Source organism: Prinia subflava, chromosome 4, assembly GCF_021018805.1.
Source record: "Prinia subflava isolate CZ2003 ecotype Zambia chromosome 4, Cam_Psub_1.2, whole genome shotgun sequence".
Taxonomy (NCBI): Eukaryota; Metazoa; Chordata; class Aves; order Passeriformes; family Cisticolidae; genus Prinia; species Prinia subflava.
Genome location: NC_086250.1, coordinates 64,554,858 through 64,573,196, shown reverse-complemented (window position 1 = coordinate 64,573,196; position 18,339 = coordinate 64,554,858). Strand labels below are relative to the sequence as shown.

At 37.6% G+C, this 18,339-nt stretch overlaps 1 protein-coding gene and 1 long non-coding RNA gene across 2 annotated transcripts in view; one reads left to right on the top strand and one right to left on the bottom strand.

The window, feature by feature from the left end:
• Positions 1-4,187, top strand: part of PCLO (piccolo presynaptic cytomatrix protein) — a 318,813-nt gene extending 314,626 nt beyond the window's left edge. Inside the window, exon 27 of the mRNA XM_063396987.1 lies at positions 4,010-4,187. Coding sequence (XP_063253057.1) covers positions 4,010-4,150 — 141 coding nt within the window. The 3' untranslated portion in view covers positions 4,151-4,187. The remainder of the gene's footprint in view (positions 1-4,009) is intronic.
• LOC134550358 (uncharacterized) overlaps positions 1-18,339 on the bottom strand; it is a 91,202-nt gene that overhangs the window by 1,249 nt on the left and 71,614 nt on the right. The window contains exons 2-3 of the long non-coding RNA XR_010080315.1: positions 2,563-2,606; positions 805-897 (exon numbers count right to left, since the gene is read on the bottom strand). This is a non-coding gene — a long non-coding RNA (uncharacterized LOC134550358). The remainder of the gene's footprint in view (positions 1-804; positions 898-2,562; positions 2,607-18,339) is intronic.

The following is an 18,339-nucleotide window of genomic DNA, read 5'->3' as shown; positions in this document are numbered from 1 at the left end:
TTTACATTGAAAGAGTGTTGCCTTATCCCTCCTCTCCACTTTTCCAGGCTAAGTCAACCAAATTTCTTTGATATGTCTTTTTGCCTAATCATTTTATCATTCTCTCCATTTCTTCAACTTTTTAAAAGTTGTGGTACCTAAAATTTGACACAATAGTCACAATTTCAGATGCTGAGAATTACTGATTATGTCAAGCCAGATATTCTCTGGTACATTTGTAATGGAGTTGACTTTTTGTGAGTCTATGATGCATCAAATGAGCATGGAACTGGTTCAGGAATGTTCCCTCTCCTGTGTTTTAGTTGCTTAGACAGATTTGGTCATATTACCATACTTGCTTTTTTTTAGACAGGTTGTATTCAATTTGTCTACCTTCATTTATTTTCACATTAGGAGATAACAAGTATAAGCCATATATTCAGGATTTCTCCAGTCAGTGGAGGGGGATAAGCAGTTCAAGGGGTAACTGCATGCCAGCCTTGAAAGTCAGTGGAAGGCATTGTTGGGCATATCAGCATCCAGTTAAAGAAACTTTAAATTTCTCAGACCAACCTGAATAAGACAGCTACATTGTGGTGACTAAAATTGGTCTGGATTATCTAAGTGCCTACATTATGCTTATTGCTTGTATTATTACCATTACAGTCAAAATGGATGTTACTTACAAAACAAAATCCCCCCCAAAATAGATACTGTTTTATCCTGAGTTAAGGTGTCCTAACATCTAATTGTTTCAATAGACTAAATAAAAGGTTAAGAATTGCCATTTTCTGGGGAAAAGCCAAGTGATTAATAAAATCTTACCAAAGTTTTAGAGCTCCCATAAAATTTGCTTCCAGTGGTGGTTTGAAGAAGAAACCATATAGGGTAGACCAATAGGGAAGAATTCAGAGAGTCCTATGGAAAAATAGTCCATCAAGTTTTAAGGAGGGAGACAGCGAGTGACATATCCATAAGAGCAGTTAGCCTAACACTTGACATTTCCTCTGAAACTCTGTGATATAAAGACAAGAGGAGACTGAGGGGAGACCTTGTGTTCTTCAACATGCTCCTGGGGGGAAGCAGAAGGGCAGGCACTGATCTGTTCACTTTTGTCACTTGGCAGGACTCAAGTGAACTCAAGCCTAAAGAAGAGTCAGGGAGGTTTAGGTTCTAGGTCAGGAGAAAGTTTTTCACCTAGAGGATGGTTGGGCATTGGAACAGGTTGCCCAGGGAAGTGGTCACGGCATCAAGCCTGACAGAGTTAAAGAAACGTTTGGACAACACTCTCAGGTATTTGGTGTCATTTTTGGGGTGCCCTGCACAGGGCCAGGAGTTTGACTCAATGATCCTGATTGATGTCTTTAAACTCAGCATATTGTACAAATTTATGATTCTATGATATATGCTGATGTTGCATACCAGAGCTGAGAAAGACAATGAAGGCCATAAAAGTGTCTCATAAAACTATCAAGGAACAAGTTTAAAACAAAGAAAAAGTGTTTCTGCTTCATGAAAATTGGAGTTTGAGCTGTAAAATGTATTGCCTTTATATATTGTGGGTGCTAAATACTTTCACAGAACAAGTAACTGGAGAAAATAATAGGAGAAATTTACAGATGAAAGACATCAAATTCTGTTAAATACAAACTTACTGAATCAGGAAGTCAATGGTCCACAGACCTTAGTAGGTATTTTGAGGGAGTGTAATTACTTAATTGTTTTGTTCTGCCTTACACGCTGCCCTCTGCACTTTTGCAAGCAAAATATTTTTCTGGAGAGAGCTTTAATCTCTCTCAGTGCAGCTGGGTTTATGTGTTCTTCAAGCTCAATAGTCTATTTGTTCCTATGGCAAAGCCTGAACCTGAATGCTGAATTTGAGTGATGAACATCTAGGACCAAAGAGATGGACACAGTTCAGAGAGATTTAGGAGAGAGGGAAATCAAACAAACCCAGAATTTATAGATAGAAAATGTAACTGGAAGATTATGGGAGAAAATAAGAACACAGAGAGGGAGTAAGATGAGATCAAACATGATAATAATAAAAGGTACAATGCAAAGAGCTATGAGAACCAACCAGAGGCAGAAATTAAGACAAGGGGTTGCAGTCTAAAATCAGCAGCAAGAGCTGTGAATATTAGCTGGAAAAATGAGGCTATGGGCTGTTGAGGAGAAAACAAACAAACAAACCCCCACCAAAATTAAGAAAAGCTTGAATTGTCTGGTACAGAGTATTGGGAATAAAAAAGAAACAAAATCCCTGGAGCTCAGAAGCTAAGACTAGATGATCCAGGATAACAAGACTGGAATTTAAGGCCTGGAACACAGAAGATACAAGGACAAGAGACAGACAAGCTAGAGAAGAAAAATCCTAGGGTTCCATCTGTGAGGAGTAGGGAGAATGATCAAGGAGATAACTAATGAAAAATTGGATAATTTTTTTTCCTGTCCCAAAACTGTTGATTGTCCCAGAATGAAATTCTATGGAAAGCATTTTGACAGTTTTCAGACAGGCACTTTCCTCAGCCTCTGGCAGTTTTTTCCTTGCCTCTCTGATTTTTCTGTTCCTTGGCAACTCACCTGGGACCCTTCAGGAAAGCACTAAGCTTCTGGCTCCTGGCTCACTGCAATTAGAAATACATAATGTCCCATATGAGGTTAATCAGGAAAACCCAGAAGAACAAATTTCACGCATGTTCTGGTTTGGCTTTCCAGTTTCTGAGCAGTCCATTCTTCAGCAAAATACCAAAACTAGAGACTTAAAAAGCCATCAGCAGTGGAGGCAGGCTGCCTGTTATCCTCAAGGACACATTTTCTATTAGTTCAGTGCCTAAGAGTTTTCCCTTCTCAAACCTGTTGACTAGTAGCCATTAGGTATTTAAGCTGTCCAGGTTGCCAAATGATATCAAAACTGGACAAGGAAGTAGGAAGCTTATTCAGGAAAACATTTGCAAATTTTTCCCTTTTGAAATTTATTTTATATTTTATTTGTAATGTGACGTTTTCATTTTTTACATTGTTTTCCAAATCAGAATGGAAAATTTTCAAAAATGGTGAAGTTCTTGATTGCAGGAAATTCTAGTTCTACAGATCTGTTCCATTTCTACTGCCATGTGGTTTCAGCAGAGTAGACAACCCTTGTGTTCTTTTTCTTCTAGCATAGGTCTTTGAAACCAAACAAAAAAATGCCCTTTTTTCGTTCCTGCTGATTCACACAGAGAGTGACAACCTCCTCCTGTTATCAGTTACTTCCCTTGCTTGTTGCTTGTTGAGGTCTGCTCAGTAACTGTGAATATTACAAACCTGCTGCTAATCCTGCCATGGAAATGCAAATCTTCATTATTTCTTTCTCTTTTTGAAAAACTTATGAAGTTAAAAAAACTCAAACAAAATAAAACACGTCGTGCTTGCTAATTCAGTTACTTAAGAATTAAGAAATGCTAATTCTTTTCTGAATCTTTAACTATAATTTTTGCCATGAATTATACATACTATCAAATGCATTTTCTTAGAAACATGTATAATGAACCTACAGATCCACAGAATGAGACAAGTCCTTCAGAAAAGTGTGTTGTTTGCATGGTACAAGTCTCTTTAGCTGGAAAATGTGTGGTTGGATGACATTTCACAGAAAGCCTTGTGCACCCAGTCAGCAGCAGACTTCCACTGCCTTAACAAGAGCTGCTACTTCACTTGCACAAAGCTTTATCTTGTAGCTCAAAACTTGACCTCATGCTCATCTTTGGTAACCAGCAGGTGAACAAGTTGCTCATTAACATTCAAGATCATCATCTTCTAATTGCTTTCTCATGATAAGGAAACAGAAGCAGGAGAAGATTTAATTTTTACAATTTTTCCCCTCGTTCTGTGATGGGAAAGGTGACTATATGAAATGTGATAGTCAATATTACTTTTCTGTGCATAGCATATTTGAGCTCAACATTTCTGAATCTTTCATGTTTTGCTAGTATTATGTTACTGTGCACATTGATGATGATGATGATGATTATCATTACTGTTTTCACAGATTCTGCTTGTCTCCAATGGAGGGAAGTTTATGAAAAAGACACTGATTGGAGAAGCTTATATCTGGCTTGACAAAGTGGATCTAAGGAAAAGAATAGTAAACTGGCACAAACTGTTGGTCAGCTCTACACAAACACATTGAGCAGAGCTGTCTGCTTAGGGCACAAAACGTGCAGAGTCTGCTCTAAACAGCATCACTTCAAGAATATAGTTTGATATCATTGTGTTTAGCTAGTCTTTCAGAATACAAAGTAGAAAAGAGCAGTCTCTGGGCTACAAAGCACACTTAAATGAGGGCTAGTACACTAACTTTTGCTGCAAAACACAGCAAAAGGAGAAGAAAATCTGGGCCCAGAAGTTAAAACGAGGCTGTTTGAAACGAAGACTGATTCGAGGGCTCCATGTTGTTGGACTCTTTGTGAAGAGAGTAACTGTGAAGGAAACGATGAAGGCTGGAGGCAGGTGCTAATGCAGAGCTCGGCTGGAGCTGGAGGTAGTGTGATGGGAAGCACAGTCTGGTTTTCTGTGCATCCAGAAGGAGATCATTTTATGCAAAAGCACCTAGGGTGACTGACTTTCCAAATCTCACTTATTAAAAGTGCAAAACTTACTCCTCTGCACCTTAGGATCTCCGTCAATTTGCTATAGTGAGATTATGCCACTTGACACAAACTGCAAGGTGTTTGCAAGAGTGGTAATGTTATTTTACGTTACTTCTTTCTTCTTTCTTTTTCTTTCAAAAACTATGCTGTGGAGAATCAGATCTGATTGTTCCATTTGTTTCTGTGTGTTAACAATATAAACCACTCTCCTAGAAAGTGATGAATAAAATTATAGAAAAGGTCTATAACTTGGGATGTGGTTTTAAGGAGAAAGGACAGGTTATAAACTGCACTACATCAGAAAGATAAAATGCTGTTTCAATGTCAGTGACACTGTATTTCACCCCAACCTTTGAGTCAGGTCTAAATCAGTTTGTGATTCAAGAGACTTAAGCACTGGGACTAATGCAGTTATTTCGATTAGTCCTCACATTTTTCAGCTACCAGTCTTGTCCTGAAACTGTAGAGAGACAATGAATTCTAGGCTATTTTGTGGGCACTTGGGAGCAGCAGCCCCACCATGCCAACAGGGACCCTCTCAATGCAGGGCTCTGTATCAACACTAGTGACACACTTGGAGCCCAAGGGGAAGGGACAGTGGGGCAGTTCCTGACTGGATGCTGTTGCGTTAGAATGAAGAACATCCTCTTGCTATCTCAGGTGAATGTCTGAGTATAATCCACTCAACAGCATGGCTTCTCAGTGGGGAAAGAAGTAAATAAGAAGGTAACTCACAACTTTTAAGTCTGTGTCAGCACTTCCAAGCATAAAGTCCCTCTTTCAGGGGTTTGAAGCCAAGCAGTCAGCTCACCAGGGAGGAAACTGCTGCCTGGCATGGCTTAGGCTGGTTGCTATATTTTTCCTTGTACCATGGCTGAAGAAAGGAGAGCTTTTTCTCCTGTTCCTAAAAGTTTGTTAAAACCCGAGAATCAGTGGTACTAACTCCCATGTTACTCAGAAGTCATTTAATATTTCAAAGCTTCGACAAAAAGCAGTTTCCCTGGAAATATGATCTCATGACCTTTTCATACTTAAAAAGAAAATGACCAGATTTTTGCATGTCATCCATTTATTTCTGTGGCCCATAAAAGAATTTCCCATTTTCATTAATTTTTTAAATGTACATTGTCTTATATTTTCTGGATATATGTAGTACACTTCCACAAGTTGTGCAAGACCAGCTGAAAATATTCTTCTGGAAAATATTATATGCTTAAAAAAATAAGAAATTAAAGCTTAGGTTATTATGCAACTGGATTGACTGTGAAAAAGCTACACCATTTAATCTAGTGACACTTCCCACATACAGCTTTTGGTTTATGTTTATCAACCTAAAATATCAGCATGGAACAGGAAAATGAGAAGAAACATAAAAAAGATATTAATGTTATACACACAAGGAAACTCCTGTCGTTCATAACCTGCTGGTTGCCTGCTTAACTTACAAGCAGAGCAATCTTACCAAAATCTTATTAGCTATCTTAAAAACACAACATCACTGACAGTGGAAGTAGGATATGTGCTTTAATATTAAATTTTATGTTTTCACCAGTAAATGTATACCCTACCTCTCATACATTTTAAGAACAGTCCTCTGGAGTTATTGTAAAAATTCTATGTTTTGATGTTGTATATGTTTTTATAAGAAAATACTTCAAAGAAAAAATCCCCTACTGAAACAAAAAATCCTGTGTGGGTTACATTTGACATATGTGTTGCTCTCTTGGTGGGTTATCTTGCATTCCTGATGACTATACTGTGTTTGTACTTTGAAAAAAGACCTGCAAAAAAAAAATTCTGTGTGAAGTGCAACCCATGAGGTGTGCAATTCTGTGCAAACTGCTGGCGATTTTGTTCTTGCTAAGATTTGCTACAAAGGCAGCAAGTCACACTGGTAGTTGCTATGGAGATTTCTGAGAGGAACGAGCAGTCTCTGGCTGCTTGACTGGAAGCCTGCAATCATCATCTGTAACTGAGAAAGTGGACAGTTGTGCTTTGCTCTCACACACACACAAATGTGGCTGATATTTTATTGGGTACTTTTGTTGAGCAGTAGAGCTGCAGCTGTAGGGAACTACTGCCTTTGAGGCCAACCAGCTGTGGGCAGCTGGTTTAATTCAAGCATCTTTTGTTCCCTGAACAACACACAAAATGTTCCTGCACGTTGAAATGGCCGTTTTGGACTGCTGTCATTAAACACAAAGAGTAGAGTTTGTGAGGAACGTGGCACTGCCTTGGCCAGCTGCAGCGAGGACGGGGCGCCTTCGGTGTCAGCCGGGGTGGGCGTGTGTCACCCACACACCCAGCCCTCTGAGGCAGCATCATTCAGAGAATGCCACCAAAGTGTGCCAAGTTCCCTTTCTTTTGACCAAATTTCTAGGTTGTACTGAAATCACTCTATGCAACACAGATTCATGTTTGAATGCATAGTTTCTCTTTTTGTTGTTTGTTTGTTTTATGAATGAAGTCAGGAAAAACTCTCGTGACAATGTTTTTTACAAAAACCAGTCAAACAAGGACTATTAGTATTTTTTTACCGTTTTTTGTATATATCTCAGTATATTTTTATTTTCTTTTTTCTCATTAATTTTTGTTCCTTTTATCTGGCCAAATGTGCTCAGACATGGCAACAGCTTTTATCATTTCTGAGTGATTGATTATTAATGAGTTTACACATTTCTATGATTGCTTTGAAGATACATATTGCAGGGAGGCAATAGCAGAGGCATTTTAACTCTTTTAATTCATAAGTCTGCTGAGACAACAGAAACTGAAGCTGCTTCTTAGTTCAAGCCTTGTAGAGTGGAAACAAGCTGAAAAATGAGCAAAAGCACAGTGTGTGTGTTTACAAATGACAGGGATTTATAACATTATCATTGTTATTAGTATGCGTAAAATGAGCAGCAAACAGCCACTTCTTTTTCAGTTTAAAACTAGACATGAGAGTTTCTATGATGAATGTTGAGCTAGTTCTTTATCATTACACTTTAAAGGGATAGTATCCAGGGGCAATGAGTGCTGCTTCTTTATTATTACCCATGGTTTTACATTACATGGATCCTGTATGGGAGAAACAAAAACCAGTTTAAGTCAGTTACAACCAATCTGCTGACTTGAACTGGCTTTAAATCAAGACCTAAGAAACATTTGAGTTATTTTTCTGGATGCTGGATGTTTGCATGGCTACGTTGTGGGATATGGTAGCTGGTAACCAGCTGATATTGATTCATACTTTGAGAATGATGATGAAGAAAAAGAAGACATCTATTATATTGTAAGCTAGTGTGAGCCCAATAGAGATTATTTAATCAGGATTTAGTTTCATGGAGATATCATAAAGATGTTAATAGTATTTTTTTAAATTATTATTTGAATCATAACTGACACTATTTTTAACTAGTTTATTTTCATTGCTACGATGTTGAATGTCCCAGATTCATTATTTGAGTATATATCTAGATATGTACATACCTATGTGAATAGCAGAGAAAATTTGTGTGAGTGTAACTTATAAAGGTAAATAAACACAGAGGAAATTTAGCATAAGTATCCACCTACATTTTATTTAAACTCTAGTCCTACATGTCTTGTGAGTTTTCAGTACACCTGGCATGTAGGATGCATTGCTCTTTATAAATACATGTTGCCTTTAGAAGGGAAATAGGAAGAATAAATGAAACCGGATACTTTCTCTTTAAACCATAAGAAACATTTTAATGTTTTCTATATGTTCTGTTTTATTATTTTGAAAAAAAAACTAATAAGCAAATATATCAATGAGCTCAAAAGTTATAATATATATAGATATCCATAATTAAAACTAGATGATTTGACGAGAGTCGTTTTCTTAATTTGTTACCCTGTAAATAAATATACATTTTTGTAAAACAAACTGAGTTTAAATTATTAACTCCATTTGACATCCAAGCATGTGAGTGTGTCCTTATTTGATTGTATCTTATAGGTGTTCAGTGATGTGCTCAGGTGCTCAACAATGGCTGACTAACGTGTGTGCTGTCATGCTACAGACAACGTGTACAGCAGACACAATGTTTAAAAAAATCCAAAAAACACCAAAAAAACCCTGCAAAAACAACAAAAAAAGAAGAACAGTCCTTGGGCAAATGTAATGTTTCCACAGTGAATGTTGCATGCGTAGGTGGTGGTTTGTTGATATTCATTTTGTTTTGAATTTCTTTTGATTTTCACTTTGCTTCCAGAATCATCAGGAAAAATGAAAACAAAACAGATTTGTTCTGAAAGTTGTAAAAACTGAAACAAAAGCAGTATGAGATTGTATAAAAATGCTTGTAAATCTGTCCCAGTTTTCACTTTATGTATAAATCCATGCCATGGTTTTGTGATTGTATACAGGATGTATCTTGAGAATTTATGCAAATTGTGCTCTATAAAGGCTGTTATCCCAGTCTGACAAATAAATATTTAAAATATCTGGTTTGGTTTCTTTTTCCTAATTAACATGAAAATCTATTTTGCTGGTTTATATTTCCCATTTGTTGACTACAGTGGTTTTATGGTGCTGCTCTACATACAGCCTGTACTCTTCTGTCCTATTTCAGCATTAGCAGACCTCCCAGGGTATAATCCATCTCCCACACTTCATTTTGAAATAAAGAATTCATCAGAACCTTCTTCCTAACAAATCAGAACCAAAATCACATTCAGCTTGTTGATACCTTCATACAGTTTCATCTCTGGCATCCTATACAGGCAACAAATATATGTGCATATATCAGCACAGTTTAGGAATATCAAGGGGTTTGTCTCCTTAATGTGAAGAAAAAGTGAATCAAAAATGGAGCCTAACTCTGTATCCTTGTAAGCTCCTGATGGAGACATAATAAGAAAAGATCAGATAAATCCTAGAAGGATTTTCTCTGGCTCTTTTCTCCAGCAGAAATAAGGTTTTCAGGAACAATATATCTTAGACTTTATTATAAACAAGAAATCATTTTCTTTAAACAATAATTTCTGTAGTACTGGATTTTACCTGACTAGTATAACATCTGTGATGCTTTCCCATTGAGGCTGTATTTTTGAGCCATGTCTAGATCTATATTCATTATACTTGCATTGTGTCCTGATTAGATACGAATAATTTAAAAGAAACAAGTATGGTCCCTGAGTGAAATAAATTGTCGTTTCAGCCTGGCACCTGAATATATAGACTGGAATTTTTCTTCTGTGAGTTGACGTCTTTTTCTCAGAAAATAATGTAATGAATAATAGGCAACAACTGTGAGGATGTCTCAAGAACAGAGATGCCCTTTTTCACATTATCTGATCTACTACAGCACTGACACAGGGTGACTTCTAGTAATGCCCATCAGGAAAGAAACTTGACCTCCCAGTGCCTGCCTCCATCACCAAGGCATGAGTTCAAGGTACTTTGGGTACCTCTCTGAGAAAATAGTTATGACTACAACAAACACTTCACCTCACACTCAGCCCAAATTTTTGGCAATCTCTTTTATTTTGGTGAGGAAGCTCCTGCTCAGAATACTGGCCCTCTGGAAATGGTTAGAAAGCATTTCTGAAGTGTTAGGGGAGAGAGAGCTGACTGGTATTATCTGCTGTGGAAGCTGTAGGTTTATCTGAATCTCCAGGAAAGTAGTTTACAAACAGAAAATCCCAATGTGCCTTCACAGACACAGAAAGAATGATTAAATAATATGCTTCTTTTTAAATAATTAAAAATATTTAACAAAAATATGTGTTTATTTACTCAGAGAGCTCAGCTAAGTGCAAAGTTTGCATGAGCTATTTCCTCACATTGATGTTTGTGGGTTTTTACTTAGAAGCTATGATGTGAAACTGGGAATTGGGAAGTTCATGGAATGTTTTTTTAAAAAGCTGGACTTAAAATGCATATAGAGAGAAGTTACTGAAAAATATACACAGACATTCAGTTTGGCATTCTGGCTGTGAGGACAAGTCTCTCTGGAACTCCAAGAATAACTTCAACATATATCTTCAACCTTATTCATTTCAAAGAATCATGGAATCATAGAATAATTTGCGTTGGAAGAGGCTTTTCAAGGTCCTGCAGGACAGAGGCATAAGCAGGGACATCTACTACATAAAGTTGCTCAGAGCCCCATCCAATCTGACCTTCAATATTTCCAAGCAATGAGACATCCAGCATCTCTCTGGGGAAGCTCTTCCAGTGTGTCAGCACCCTTATTGCAAAAAAATGTTTTATTTTTATCTAGTTTAAATTTATCCTCTTTTAGTTTGAAACCATTATACCTCATTCTATAGCTACAGGCCCTGCTAAAAAGTCTGTCCCCAGCTTTCTTTAAGTATTGAAAAGCTGCTCTATGATCTCTTCACAGACTGAACATCAGCTCTCAGCCTTTCCTCACAGGAGATGTGCTCCAGCCCTCTGACCATGCTCATGCCCTCCTCTGGATACACTCCAGCAGATACACATTGTATTTATAGACCCAGAGCAGGACACAGTGGAAATTCCTCTTACTTTTGAAAAGTGATTTTCCTGACACATCTGATGCAGAAAGAACATAGAGCTTCTTTTCCAACACTACTTTATAAACATGCAGATGACACAAACTGCAGTCTGTCAATTAAGGGTATTAATGAATTTGGGCCACAAGAATAAGCAAAATAATGTAATAAAAAGTAGTCATATTAACAGAGTATCCAAATCTGTCATGTCAGCATGTGTCGCTGTTGGACATGAAATAAAAATGCTTGACTCCAGTCAGCAGGCAGAAGAGAATCAGAAGGTTTTATTCATTCAGCCTTTTTATAACATGCTGTGCTAAAAAGGCACATTATTGATCCATAGGATGGACACCTCTCTCCATTGGTTAAATAACACAAACAACACCTGGGAGAGTGGTTGTTATGGGAAAGGAATATTCTAATATTCTTTACTTAGAAATGTTATGGGAAGAAAAGTTTTTTACACTAAGTTGCTTGGAAAAGGAGAAACTGCTGAAAAGTTTCCCTTGGGAAAGCCAGCAACCCTCAGACTTCAGAAACATCAGGCCCACAGCATGCATCACCTTAAACTGGGAAAAACCCAACACATAGTGGGAAAACTTAAACTTCCCTTAAACTGGGAAAAACGAAACACATAGTGATAGTTGGATGATTTATCTGTATCAGCATGGCTACGATGGTATGTTTGTTTGCAGACAAGGACTCAGACACTGTAGGTCTGACAGAAGAAGGATAGTTTCCAATTTGAACAGGTTGATCATTTTGCTGCAATAGTGGCCATTACTTTGACCTTTCCAAATGATCTATACGCCCTTCAGAATTTCACTTCTGTAGCAGGAATTTTGGGTGATATAGTATCAGATAAGATTTTTAGGCACAAGTGAAAAAGCAAAATATTATCTTTTTCTCAGCACAGACTGTCAAATTTCAGAAAGTTCTTGGTATTTGCACTTTAGCAGCCACAGCTAAGATAGAGATAGACGACACTGACAGCATATTGGGAGCTGGGATCAATACAATATTGGTAGGGTCCTTGTTATGTAGAGGAGCCTGGACAGACAGGAGAAATGAGTTGATGGGAAATTCATGCAGTTCTAAAAGGCAGATGTGAAGTCCTACATCTGAGATTAAATAATCCGATGCAGGCTGGGGCCAGCTGTGTGCCAAAGCAGGGTCTGGCCAGAGTGAAGGGCTTTAGTGGGGCAAAGACACAGATCTAATAATTTTGATAATTTAGATGATTTAGATAATTTAGATAATTTAGATAATTTAGATTTAATAATTCAGATCTCCAGTTCATCATACAGACATGCAAATTTCTATTACATTGAGGATTTAAGGGCTTTGCAGATGATTTTAGACATTCTCTGAAAATTCTGTATGGAGGAGCTCTAATGTCTTGTATACACAATTGTTTCTTCCATATGTAACTGAAATTATTTTTCTTGATTGGCATTTTAAAATACAGAGGAATCAAAATGTTTTACTTTTAGACTTTTTTTATGGTGATGGACAGAGGCCATTTGAAAGTAAGTGCTGATTATGTGAAGAAATTTCTGTGTCTCTATGATAATAAAAGGGAAATTCATATTTCTCAGAAAGTCACTTTTTTACCAATTTTCAAGAATAATTTTTTTAAAAAAATTTCACCATCTATTTCTCCAATTCAATCTACACATGGCAGGGATTTTTTTTTTTTTTTTAGGGTAAAGAGCTGAAGCACAAGAAAGTTTCAAGCCTCTTTATAAAGGTTTTCAAGTTACCCCGACTTGCTCATCTCTCCTTTGTAAATTATAAGCCTTATTCTGTTTTTTCCTTAAGAGGAAATCTAATAAAAGAAAATCACATTTCAACTCTGTGTTCTGAAAATCAAATTAATAAAACTTGAAATAATTTTGTATATCTAAAGAGAGGAGGTCAGAACAGAAGCTCCAACTAAAGGGCATTAAGCAGTTGTTTTGACAGCAAGCATCTGGAGCTTTCATGTTGTTTCTGAAGCAAATTTGGGCTGAACGTATTTGGGCAACTACTCAGAGCCACTTGCAATCTCTGCTCTAGTTCACTATGGTAATACCAGGGTCATTTTCATCAATGGCTTTGAGAATTCAGAGACTTTACAACCTGGGGACACTTCATCCATCCTTCATCCTAGGCATTCAGAAGATGTAATACGGAAAAGTTACCTTCTTGAAAGTTAAAACTCACTTTGTTAGAAATACATTCTGTTCTGAATCTCATCTAGTGAGAGTTCAGGGCACAGCAGAATTTAGTATTGTCGTCTTGTTTAGATAAAAGAATGCAGGCATGCAAACTTTTCAACAGCTCTCTCTCTGTACCAAAGTTCACGATGTCATCTTTATTCTGTTTATATTGGTGGTTATTGATCTGTTGCTCAACAGAGGTTTTTCTTTCTAGGTGTGGTGGATATCACAGACAGGATCCCCTCCCCTAGTTCAATCCTTGTCTTCCACAGGCATCTGATGATGGTTCCTCAGCTCCTTAGCTTGGATTAACTCTGTATTCAACCACAGAAGAGCAGCACAGCCTTAGAGGCCTGCATTGTAGGCATTTAAATTTAGGTAAAAGAAATAAGTCATAACTATCATCACAAAATTTCAAGCCAAGGAGCTTGCAATTTTAGGAGAGATAACAGTGCCTGGTAAGCACATAAGAGTGATGTGGTTTAATGAAAATAGGTCCTGTACATAGTTTGAAATCCCTTGTTCAGGACAGACAGACAAATCAACACTCTATGATGCTGCTTTAGCAAAGAAAACCACAGTGCTACAGACTGACTTTGCTTACCACCACTCACAAAAAAGGATTGATCTGAGCTATTCAGGGCATTGCAGTGACATCTAAAGTTATCTGAGATGAATCTCTTTTTGTTGTTTTCCTGAAAGGCCAGACTTTCTCTGATAAGCAATTGTGTGGGTTGTCAATAATTCTTAGCATATTTCAAATCACCTAGTATAGTAAAAAGACATGACATGAACAGTGTACCCTCTAATTGCTATCCTCTAATCAGTGCTCCCAGAAAGAATCATATTGCAGAATTACTTTCCTCTAATAAATAGGTAAAGCATGCATGCCAAGGAAATGTGCCTTAAGTCCCTGAAAGAGCAGCGTTTGGTGATGTAGTTCACAGCAACATTTGCATACTGATTTACATGAGAATAGCAAAGCAAGCCTGTGCTTTCCTAATGATGTGTTAGAGGGGAAAAAAGTAGCCTATATATATTAAAAGCTTATTGAAATCAATAAACAGACTTCAAAATTACATAAGATTTCTTGAGTAAAATCTAGTGTTTTGTGCAAGAGCTTTTTTCTCATTCCTACCACAATGTTTATTAAGATCTTTAAGTTTACAGACTATGTATGCTGTTTTACTGCCATGAGGCTTCTCAAAATTGTCAGTGAGGGTGAAATTAGGTTTATCATGATCATTAAGCTTATTTTATACATCTTGGTAAATATTAGAGGGCATAATAAATCAATGTGCCCACATAGAACTCCAAAGGGCAATATTAATCATTGTAATAATCTCTCAAAGGCAAAGCTTAATCACATAATATCATCAGATTAATAATGAAGTGGTTGTTAGTATATAGGTCAACATAAGAGACAAGAGAAACAGAAGAAAATCTTTGATTATAGTGCTAATGAAGGAGACATGTAACAATATTATAAAGTCTGATGCCCATGGAAAAAAAATATTCCTTATATCCCATCATTACCTTGAAAAATCTTTACGGGCACATCTTTGTGTATGTTCCAAATAGAAGAAATAGTCCCTGTAAAACATGTTTCGTACTTTTTTTTTTTTTTTCTTTTTTTTTTTTTTTGCGAAAGAGCTTAGCAATTGGGAAAAGAACATCAAGAGTTTAAAGGTTCAAACTGATGCTTTCAGTTTTTAGTATCACCAACAGATGCTAATGCAGCAAGTGAAAATAATCACCTTAAAAACCTTCCTGCTAGAGCAACACCAAGCAACAATATCAAATAGTAGAATTTAGACAGTGCTGTCTGACTTTGTTTAAGGTCTGATGTGTCCAAGTTTGCTCTGATTCAGCATTGTGCTCTCACCTTACTGTGTGGGGAGGCTGAAGAAAACACACACACACACACACATGCACACACACCCACACACGCCCACACACCCACTTAAAATTCTGATATCCTTAACCTAGTTACATAGTAAAAGATAACACATTGGAGATGACTGCAGAGTTACAGCAGCAAAATATTGGGAATGGCAAGTAAAAGAGAAACTGTTGTTCTGCACCAGAGGAGAAGAAGGAAGAGGAGGGGGAGGAGGACCTGCTGCACATACCCAACAGCACTGCCCAGGGACAGCATCCTTAACCAGAAAAACAGGAGTGGAGTGATCCTGCTCCACCTCTTTTTCTTCTGCTTTATGTTCCTGCAGGAGCTGAGGCTGCCCTTTATGCCTTCTTGTAATCCCCTTTGTGCTTTCATGCCTTATGGGGTGCTTTACATGCAGTGAGTACATTTGGTTTTGTCTTAGCTGTGTCTGAGCCAGGTTCTCCCTGGCTCTCAGAGCTTCATCCCTTCAGTGAGCAGCAGTACAGCAGACAGGATTTGGATTCATGCCCTTAGGACCCCTGGTGTCATACTGTACTTGTAGTCTTGAGGCTCTGTTTATAGACAGGAAAAAAGACAGTACCAGTGACTTACTTTCCTTGGAATAAATTTAGTCAGTAATTACAAGTCTCTTGTGTATTCAGGCCATTTTCCAATTGCACAAAAATTCAGTCTTTATTTTAATGACTGTAATAAACATTATGTCTACAAGCATTGAAGAAAGAATCCTAGAGCCCTGTGAGGCTCAGTGTAGATCAGTATGAAGAACTATAAAATAAAATTATTTTAAAACCTTGAAAAAATATTTTGGTATGTTTTCAAATTCAAAAGAAAGAGAAACTTACTTTTTTTTTTTGTTTTGTTTTGGGGTTTGTTTTTTTTTTTTTTTGGTTTGTTGGGGGTTTTTTGTTTTTTGTGGTTTTTGTTTGTTTGTTTTTGTTTTTTGTTTTTTGGTTTTTTTTGGTTTTTTTTTTTGACTCTGTATAGCTTGACTATCAAAGGACAGTTACTACATTTTAAAGATTAAGGCACTAAACTCCAGACTGGCGGGAGGCACTTTATCTTTTTCAAGTGTAAGAATTAAAAATCTTTTGCTGGTCTTAGACACCTACAACAGACCAAAAAAGAGAAGCTGGTATTGACATGCATTCAACAACAACTAGGCACTCATCTGAAGTGTGAAGGGTCATGGTTCATACACCTCTTTCCTATCTGCTTCTCATGAAGGCCTGAAAAATAAGATTTTCTTCTTTGGTGACTTTAGCAGGCCCTTACCTTGACCTGCCCTGTGCTCCAGTACTGTTGCCTGGTGCCTTGGGTTGCAATATATAACCAAAAATCTGTATTCTATTTACCATCAGTTGAAACTGGTTGGGGAGGTGGGTTTTTTTCTTTCTTTATCTCTTGTATAACCCATTCCTCATAACTCGGGGGGGGGGGGGGGGGGGGGGGTGGGGAGTGCCTTCTGCTAATGGGCCAGCTGTTAAAACCAGGTGGGGCAGTGTTCTTATCTCTTCCAGGACCCATCCTTCCTCTGGGTGGAATATCTTCCGTTAATGGGCCATTAAGGCTCACCACATGACTGACAATCATCCCATTGTGAGATGCTCCACCCCATGGGAGGAGCCAACCTTTCCTACCTAGATAAAAATGGAGAGTCAGAAACAATAAGCTGCTTGTTTTTCCATTGGATTTCCCAGAGAAGGACTGGATCCATCTCGCCACCACTGGACCCTTTTTACAGGATCATCTCTACTCCAACAGAACCACATCTGTTTCACCAGGAGGACTTATTTGGACTGCTTCCAACACCCTGACCAACAGGGTGTCAGGTTGTATTCTGACTCTGTCCCTCTTTCTAGGATTGTTTGCTTTACTGCATTTGTATTTCTAACATTCCTAGTAAAGAACTGTAATTCCTATTCTCAAATCTTTTCCTGAATGCCCTTAATTGCAAAATTATAATAATTTCTGGGGGGAGAGTTTACATTCTCCATTTCAAGGAAGGGAAGCTCTGGCTTTCTCTAGCAAACACCTTGTCTTTCCAAACCAAGACACCTGGCCTCCTGCAGGGCTGAGGGTGGGCACAGGGCCTTATACATGGGATAGGCAAGAAATCACTGGATTTGAAAGGCTTTCTGGGAACTGGAGCATTGCTGAATCTGAGAAGGGTCTTTACACTCCTACAGCAAAAACCTGACTCCCTAGACTGATGTTTTCCAATCATTCCAATTTAAATTATTACTCTTTAAAGTTAGAGGTGTTTGAAACAACTACCCTTCGCAGAGTCCAGCTCAGCTTGTGAGGTGTAGAGCCTGTTCACTAAGCCTCCAAGTTTGATGATCAAAGACAGAAGCCAAGAAGAGTGCCTTGGTTGAATTACCCCATTGGGCAGTGCCCATATGGCAGCTCCTCACAACCACCAGGACCAGCCACAAAGCAACAGCACCTATTTCAAACCTCTCATGTCAGCAGGGCCTGTGGCATTCAAAACAGCTTAAAATCCAGAGTAGCTGAGGAACTAACCTGTCTAAAAACTTTAACATTGCAAATTTGGTTTGTCAGAATTGAATGTTAACCATTACTGCACAAATTTTTAAATCTTTTTGAAGAATTTACTATTTCACATCTTTATAGATGACAGTAAAATAAGCGAGCATATGGAAAGTTCAGGTTTCATGTAGAAGTTGCTGATGTAGTTCTGTGTTAACATGAACAATAATGATAACTATATTAGCTATTTTTACTTGAAAAAAATGGTATTAATTATTTCCTATGTTCCCATGTGTTCTGGGTTTTAATATTAATTTTTAATCATAGTCTTGGGTCTGTGATCCATTTCCAGTATCAAATACAGTTCAGTCAGTCTTTGAAAACATTGATTCAAACTTCAAAAGGGTATGAAGAATGCTGACTAGGAAAGAGCCCAGAGATATAAGCATATGGAATAAACAAGTCAGCAAACTCTCTGAGGAAGAAAACCCAGGGGCTGCATAAATCTGGAGCATTCTTCACAAATATGAGCTATCATTTTTATTTAGAAAATATCAGTTGAAGGTGAGGACAATAAGATTAGCCTTTAAATATATAAATATGCCCATAAATTTAGGGGAAAAAAAAGGGAATAGGAATTGTTTCT